At 49.1% G+C, this 8,712-nt stretch overlaps 1 protein-coding gene across 1 annotated transcript in view; it reads right to left on the reverse strand.

Moving 5' to 3' along the window:
• Positions 1-7,418, reverse strand: part of LOC118938768 (fibroblast growth factor 16-like) — a 64,071-nt gene extending 56,653 nt beyond the window's left edge. The window contains exon 1 of the mRNA XM_036943651.2: positions 6,349-7,418. Coding sequence (XP_036799546.2) covers positions 6,349-6,622 — 274 coding nt within the window. The 5' untranslated portion in view covers positions 6,623-7,418. The remainder of the gene's footprint in view (positions 1-6,348) is intronic.
• Positions 7,419-8,712: the final 1,294 nt, after the last annotated feature.

The following is an 8,712-nucleotide window of genomic DNA, read 5'->3' on the forward strand; positions in this document are numbered from 1 at the left end:
TAAACAACTATGTACATTATGTTGGCATGATACTGATCTAGGGACAGGGCTACTGTTACCCTCCTGATGGCTGCGTGGGCCGTTGCCAAGCTACGCCGTGACGAGAAGGAGGGTCGCCATGGAAGCATGGGGCGCTGGCCCGGGTGGAGCCGCCACGGGTGCAGTTCTTGGTGGTAGTAGCAAATATTCATACGAGAACTTTGAAGACTTGAGCCCCAAATAGGGCTCTGGTCTAAAGTAGTGTACTATATAGGGAATGGGGTTCCATAGGGCTCTGGTATAAAGTAGGGAATATGGTGCCATTTGAGATGTAGCCAATGATAGGGACTGAGTTGTGGACAGCTGATCTCAGTCGTTATGGGGTGCAGAGAGAAACAGAAGCTCCCCACTAGTTCTAGATGTTTCTCTTCATGGTGTGCGTCACAAATGGCACCCTATAATTCCCTTTATAGTGTGCTACTTTTGACCAGAGCCCATAGACAGAACACATTGAATGTTTTCCCACAGTATTTGGTCTCTACCTGAAGCCTGAACAGGGATGTTTTCTAATAGTTTATATAAACTATGGATAAACACTACCACAGCTGATGCAGAACTATAACACAATACAGATGTTATTAGTGTTTAACGTCCGGTCCTCCCCTGGCCAGGACACAACAACACCTGGGCATGTAGTGTAGTGCACTATGTAATGTAATGTAGTGCACTACTTTTGACCAGGGCAATAGGATGCCATTTGTGATGCAAACAGCCTCGTCCTGCTCCCTAATCCGCTACGGTGATGCTGCCAGGGAATGAAAGAGCATCTCTCTCTCTGATCCCCTACGATGATGCTGCCAGGGAATGAAAGAGCATCTCTCTCTCTGAGCCTCTACGATGATGCTGCCAGGGAATGAAAGAGCATCTCTCTCTCTGATCCGCTACGATGATGCTGCCAGGGAATGAAAGAGCATCTCTCTCTCTGATCCGCTACGATGATGCTGCCAGGGAATGAAAGAGCAGAACTCTCTGACCCTGGTGACATTATTCATTTTAATCAAACCCATCTCCTCCGTCTCTCTTCTCTCTCCCAGCCTCCCAGCACTGACACCTGCTCTAACCCAAAGTGAAGCCAGAAACAAACACCATCCGGGTTGGGGCAGACCACCCAACCCTCTCTAGACCTCCTCAGCCCTGTTTATCCCTGTTCAGCCCTCCTCAGCCCTGTTTATCCCTCCCCAGCCCTGTTCAGCCCTCCTCAGCCCTCCTCAGCCCTGTTCTGCCCTCCTCAGCCCTGTTCTTCCCTCCTCAGCCCTGTTCAGCCCTCCTCAGCCCTCCTCAGCCCTGTTCTGCCCTCCTCAGCCCTGTTCTTCCCTCCTCAGCCCTGTTCTTCCCTCCTCAGCCCTGTTCAGCCCTCCTCAGCCCTGTTCTTCCCTCCTCAGCCCTGTTCTTCCCTCCTCAGCCCTGTTCAGCCCTCCTCAGCCCTGTTCAGCCCTCCTCAGCCCTGTTCTGTTCTCCTCTGCCCTCCTCAGCCCTGTTCAGCCCTCCTCAGCCCTGTTTATCCCTGTTCAGCCCTCCTCAGCCCTGTTCAGCCCTCCTCAGCCCTGTTTATCCCTGTTCAGCCCTCCTCAGCCCTGTTTATCCCTGTTCAGCCCTCCTCAGCCCTGTACAGCCCTCCTCAGCCCTGTTCTGCCCTCCTCAACCCTGTTCAGCCCTCCTCAGCCCTGTTCAGCACTCCTCAGCCCTGTTCTGCCATCCTCTGCCCTCCTCAGCCCTGTTCTTCCCTCCTCAGCCCTGTTCTTCCCTCCTCAGCCCTGTTCAGCCCTCCTCAGCCCTGTTCTTCCCTCCTCAGCCCTGTTCTTCCCTCCTCAGCCCTGTTCAGCCCTCCTCAGCCCTGTTTATCCCTGTTCAGCCCTCCTCAGCCCTGTTTATCCCTGTTCAGCCCTCCTCAGCCCTGTACAGCCCTCCTCAGCCCTGTTCTGCCCTCCTCAGCCCTGTTCTTCCCTCTTCTGCCCTGTTCAGCCCTCCTCAGCCCTGTTCAGCACTCCCCAGCCCTGTTTAGCCCTGTTCTGCCCTCCTCAGCCCTGTTCAGCCCTCCTCAGCCCTGTTCTGCACTCCCCAGCCCTGTTTATCCCTGTTCAGCACTCCTCAGCCCTGTTCTGCCCTCCTCTGCCCTCCTCAACCCTGTTCAGCCCTCCTCAGCCCTGTTCAGCCCTCCTCAGCCCTGTTCAGCCCTCCTCAGCCCTGTTCAGCACTCCCCAGCCCTGTTTAGCCCTGTTCTGCCCTCCTCAGCCCTCCTCAGCCCTGTTCAGCCCTCCTCAGCCCTGTTCTTCCCTCCTCAGCCCTGTTCTTCCCTCCTCAGCCCTGTTCTGCCCTCCTCAGCCCTGTTCTTCCCTCCTCAGCCCTGTTCTGCCCTCCCCAGCCCTGTTCTGCCCTCCTCAGCCCTGTTCTGCCCTCCCCAGCCCTGTTCTGCCCTTCTCAGCCCTGTTCTGCCCTCCTCAGCCCTGTTCTGCCCTCCTCAGCCCTGTTCTGCCCTCCTCAACCCTCCTCAGCCCTGTTCTGCCCTCCTCAACCCTCCTCAGCCCTGTTCAGCACTCCCCTGCCCTGTTCTGCCCTCCTCAGCCCTGTTCAGCCCTCCTCAGTCCTGTTTAGCCCTCCTCACCCTTGTTCAGACCTGTACACCACCGGCTCTCTCTGTCTGTCTCTTTCCCCATCTCTCTCTCTCCTCATCTCTCTCTGTCTGTCTCTGTCCCCATATCTCTCTCTCTCCTCATCTCTCTCTCTGTCTGTCTCTTTCCCCATCTCTCTCTCTCCTCATCTCTCTCTGTCCCCATCTCTCTCTCTCTCTCTCTCCTCATCTCTCTCTGTCTGTCTCTTTCCCCATCTCTCGCTCTCCTCATCTCTCTCTGTCCCCATCTCTCTCTCTCTCTCCCCATCTCTCTTTTTCTCTCAATTCAAATCAATTCAAGGGGCTTTATTGGCCTGGGAAACATGTGTTATCATTGCCAAAGCAGAGGTAGATAATATACAAAAGTGAAATAAACAATAAAACTGAACAGTAAACATTACACTCACAGAAGTTTCAAAAATATAAAGACATTTCAAATGTCATATTATGTATATATAAAGTGTTGTAATGATGTACAAAATGGAGAATAAATAAGCATAAATATGGGTTGTATTTACAATGTGTTTGTTCTTCACTGGTTGCCCTTTTCTTGTGGCAACAGGTCACACATCTTGCTGATTTGATTGCATGCTGTGTGGTATGCTCTCTCTCCCCCCCATCTCTCTCTGTCTCTCTCCCACTCGCTCTCTCTATATTTCTCTGTCTCTGTCCCCACCACTCTCTCTCTTCCCATCTCTCTCTCTCGCCCCTCGCTCTCTCTTTCTCTCTCCCCTAGCTCTCTCTCTGTCTCTCTCTTTCCCCATCTCTCTTCCCCTCGCTCTCTCTCTCTCTGTTTCTCTCTTTCTCTCTCTCTGTCTATCTCTTACCCATCACACACTCTCTCTCTAACCTCCCATCTCTCTCTCTCTCTTTCCCCATCAATCTCTCTCTCTCCCCATCTCTCTCCCCCTCCCCCTCCCCCTCTCTTTCTCTCTCTCTCTCGCCCCCTCGCTCTCGTTTTCTCTTTCTGTCTCTCTCCCCATCTCTCTCTCTCTCTCTAACTCTCCATCTCTCTCTCCACATCTCTCCCCTTCCCCATCAATCTCTCTCTCTCCCCTTCTCTCTCTTTCCCCATCTCTCTCTCTCTCTCCCCTTCTCTCTCTTTCCCCATCTCTCTCTCTCTCCCTTTCCCCATCTTCCTCTCCCCATCTCTCCCTCTTCCTCTCTCTCTCTCTCATTCTCCCCATCTTCCTCCCTCTCTCCCTCTCCCCATCTCTCTCTCTCTCCCTCTCCCCATCTTCCTCTTCCTCTCTCTCTCCCTCCCCATCTCTCTCTCTCTCTCTCTCTCTCTCTCCCCCCTCTCCCCATCTTCCTCTCTCTCTCCCCCATCTCTCTCTCTCCCTCTCCCCATCTTCCTCTCTCTCTCTCCCCATCTTCCTCTCTCTCTCTCTCCCCATTTCTCTCTCTCCCATCACTCTCTCTCTCTCCCTCTCTCCCCATCTCTCTCTCAATTAAATTAAATTCAAATTCAATTCAACTCTCTTTCTCTCTCCCTATGTCTCTCTCCCCCATCACTCTCTCCCCATCTGTCTCTCTCCCTCTCTCCTCATATCTCTGTCTCTCTCATCACTCTCTCCCCATCACTCTTTCCATCTCATCACTCTCTCCCCATCTCACTCTTTCTCCATCAATCTTTCCCCAACTCTCTCTTTCTCTCCGTGGCAGGCAGGCAGTGAGCCTAACAGAGAAGCTGCACCTGCAGAATGACCTCACTCTCTCTCCATCACTCTCTCCCCATCTCACTCTCTCCCCATCACTCTCTCCCCATCTCACTCTCTCTCCATCACTCTCTCCCCATCTCACTCTCTCCCCATCTCACTCTCTCTCCATCAATCTTTCCCCAACTCTCTCTTTCTCTCCGTGGCAGGCAGGCAGTGAGCCTAACAGAGAAGCTGCAGAATGACTGCATGGACAAGAGATGCAGGGAATGTGCATGTTTTCTCTGTGACCTCATGTGTCTGTGATAGTGATTGGAACCACACCTCCAATGACTCGTATTAATAGTAGAATTAGGAGAGAGAGAGCCGGTATGGTCCCTTTGAACCAGTTAAACAGAGAACCAGACACGGACCACTGCCTGTCCAGCTCTCTCTCTGAGGGGAGCCACCTGGCTGCCCGGTGCTCCCGCGCCCCGCTGAGGGTGGGTTGGACGGGGGAAGGAAGGCATGTGGCTGTCCTGCTGACTGGATAACACACACACACAGACACACACATGCACACACACACACACGCACACGCAAGCACACACACGCACATGCACACACGCACACGGACACACACACACACACACGCACACGTGCGCGCACGCGCACACACACGCACGCACGCGCACACGTACACGCACACACACCAGAAATCCTTCAGCAATATGACTAATCACATTCTGAGAAGTGGGCCATAATAGGAATCAAATGGCCTGCAGTAAAATCCTTCTGTTACGGTTCAATATATAACACATCTTCTGTTACGGTTCAATATATAACACATCTTCTGTTACCGGTTCAATATATAACACATCTTCTGTTACCGGTTCAATATAACACATCTTCTGTTACGGTTCAATATATAACACATCTTCTGTTACCGGTTCAATATAACACATCTTCTGTTACGGTTCAATATATAACACATCTTCTGTTACGGTTCAATATATAACACATCTTCTGTTACGGTTCAATATAACACATCTTCTGTTACCGGTTAAATATGACACATCTTCTGTTACGGTTCAATATATAACACATCTTCTGTTACGGGTTCAATATATAACACATCTTCTGTTACGGTTCAATATATAACACATCTTCTGTTACGGTTCAATATATAACACATCTTCTGTTACCGGTTCAATATATAACACATCTTCTGTTACGGTTCAATATATAACACATCTTCTGTTACGGTTCAATATATAACACATCTTCTGTTACCGGTTCAATATATAACACATCTTCTGTTACGGTTCAATATATAACACATCTTCTGTTACGGTTCAATATATAACACATCTTCTGTTACGGTTCAATATATAACACATCTTCTGTTACCGTTCAATATATAACACATCTTCTGTTATGGTTCAATATAACACATCTTCTGTTACCGTTCAATATATAACACATCTTCTGTTACGGTTCAATATATAACACATCTTCTGTTACCGTTCAATATATAACACATCTTCTGTTATGGTTCAATATAACACATCTTCTGTTACGGTTCAATATATAACACATCTTCTGTTACGGTTCAATATATAACACATCTTCTGTTACCGTTCAATATATAACACATCTTCTGTTATGGTTCAATATAACACATCTTCTGTTACGGTTCAATATATAACACATCTTCTGTTACGGTTCAATATATAACACATCTTCTGTTACGGTTCAATATAACACATCTTCTGTTATGGTTCAATATAACACATCTTCTGTTACGGTTCAATATAACACATCTTCTGTTACGGTTCAATATAACACATCTTCTGTTACGGTTCAATATATAACACATCTTCTGTTACCGGAAAGACAGAAAAAGATGCTGCTCTATCATCAAAGGCATCTCAACTCCTTGTGAAAGGAAACCCGGCAAATAAATAACCAGGTGTCAAATTTAAAAGTTGTTGCAAAAGTTGTTGCTCTTGGTCTTTGCGCACAAAACCACACCAAGTTCACATGCAACTGGTGGAAGCTTACCGAATCTGCTGTGGTCCTGTCTTGTCCCGTACACGGTCCCGTTGGGGAATATCTCGAGCTGGAATCCGGTTCGACAGTACAGCTGCCTCCGCCGCAGAATCCCTTTAAGGTGCTCGAATTCCGTCAGCGAGCCTCGCTGTAACCTCCCCTCGATCTGTCCCAGCCTCTCATCCAGTAACCCCGCTGGCGCCTCTGCCAAGGGCATACTTCCTAGTGCGGGGAAACTCTGTAAATCCAAGTCGAGTGTCCCTAGAAAGCCCCCAACCTCCGACATGGCGCACAACTGAAGGGATCTGTTAATGCAATTAAAATGTCCGTTGAATCAAGGAAGTTTATCGTTCAACATAGGAAGTCAAATCTCGTGCGCAAAAAGCCACGAAGGTATGCAACCCGGCGTAATGCGTATTTCACCTCCTCCTCAACTTCGGTAAATCGGTTCCTTTATTTAATGACGTGTCTTTTACTACTCATCACTTAGATTAGTGTGTTTATCAGACGGACAGGCTGGTTATATACATAATGGCTTTTCAAATGCAAGCCACGCCTGGCTGGCATCCCCGCTTTGCGTGCCGCATCATGAGTTTACTGAAAAAATATATAGTTTCATTCCAACTTTGATTATTGTATGATGCTGCTGCAGCCTTTGTGTTTTTCGCTCTGGCCTCGTCCTGATGCCGCTGTAGGATCACTGGTCTTCTGATCTGTAACAGGACAACCTCCCTGCTCGGCTCTCTGTGTCTTTCTGCTGATAAAACCACCACGGAACCAAGAGCAGGAAACTGGTGATAGTTTGTGGTGCATTTAAATAAGGAACAGATTCCGGAATGAAAGCCGCAATCATCATTAAAACACGGATGGAAGTTGACACAGAGCTAATAAACTACATGTTTCAGTGCATCATACTACCACATTCAGAATCCATCCATATAGAACTCGTAAAATACCTCTTAACCGCTTGACGTCGTATCACTATATCACTTCTATCTCAAACGGCACCGGGGACTCTGTTATTTTCCCTCTGAGGAAAGTCAAAGAGAGGTTTCCTCATGTCTTGCGCGGATTTCAAGCAGAAAAGCTCCGTTCAACTCGGTCCCATTTTATAGCGGTGTCAGTCAGTCAGTCACTCTCACCGTCAGTCAGTGAGTCAGTCAGTCAGTCCGTCAGTCAATCAGTCACTCTGTCAGTCAGTCAGTCAGTCAGTCACTCTGTCAGTCAGTCAGTCAGTCAGTTAGTCAGTTAGTCACTGTCAGTCAGTCACTCTGTCAGTCACTCTGTCAGTCAGTTAGTCACTGTCTGTCAGTCAGTCAGTCAGTCACTCTGTCAGTCAGTCGCTCTGTCAGTCAGTCAGTCAGTCAGTCACTCTGTCAGTCTCTCAGTCAGTCAGTCAGTCAGTCACTCTGCCAGTCAGTCAGTCAGTCACTCTGTCAGTCAGTCAGTCAATCACTGTCAGTCAGTCAGTCAGTCAGTTAGTCACTGTCAGTCAGTCAGTCACTGTCAGTCAGTCAGTCAGTCACTCTGTCAGTCACTCAGTCAGTCAGTCAGTCACTCAGTCAGTCAGTCATTCAGTAACTCTGCCAGTCAGTCAGTCAGTCACTCTGTCAGTCAGTCAGTCAATCACTGTCAGTCAGTCAGTCAGTCAGTTTGTCACTGTCAGTCAGTCAGTCACTCTGTCAGTCACTCTGTCAGTCAGTCAGTCAGTCACTCTGTCCGTCAGTCCGTCAGTCAGTTAGTCACTGTCAGTCGGACAGTCAGTCAGACAGTCACTCTGTTAGTCAGTCAGTCAGTTAGTCACTATCAGTCAGTCAGTCACTCTATCAGTCAGTCAGTCAGTCACTCTATCAGTCAGTCAGTCAGTCAGTCACTCTGTCCGTCAGTCAGTCAGTCAGTCAGTCAGTCAGTCAGTCAGACAGTCAGTCACTCTGTCAGCCAGTCAGTCACTCTGTCTGTCACTCTGTCAGTCAGTCAGTCACTCTGTCAGTCAGTCAGTCACTCTGTCAGCCAGTCAGTCACTCTGTCTGTCAGTCAGTCACTCTGTCAGCCAGTCAGTCAGTCAGTCACTCTGTCAGGCAGTCAGTCAGTCAGTCAGTCACTCTGTCAGTAAGTCAGTCAGTCACACTGTCAGCCAGTCAGTCAGCCAGTCAGTCAGTCAATCACTCTGTCAGTCAGTCACTCTATCAGTCAGTCAGTCAGTCACTCTGTCCGTCAGTCCGTCAGTCAGTTAGTCACTGTCAGTCAGTCAGTCAGTCAGTCAGACAGTCAGTCAATCTGTCAGTCACTCTGTCATCCAGTCAGTCACTCTGTCAGTCACTCTGTCAGTCAGTCAGTCACTCTGTCAGGCAGTCAGTCAGTCAGTCAGTCACTCTG

Source organism: Oncorhynchus mykiss, chromosome 14 (genome assembly GCF_057628025.1).
Source record: "Oncorhynchus mykiss isolate SJ-2025 chromosome 14, ASM5762802v1, whole genome shotgun sequence".
Classification (NCBI taxonomy): Eukaryota; Metazoa; Chordata; class Actinopteri; order Salmoniformes; family Salmonidae; genus Oncorhynchus; species Oncorhynchus mykiss.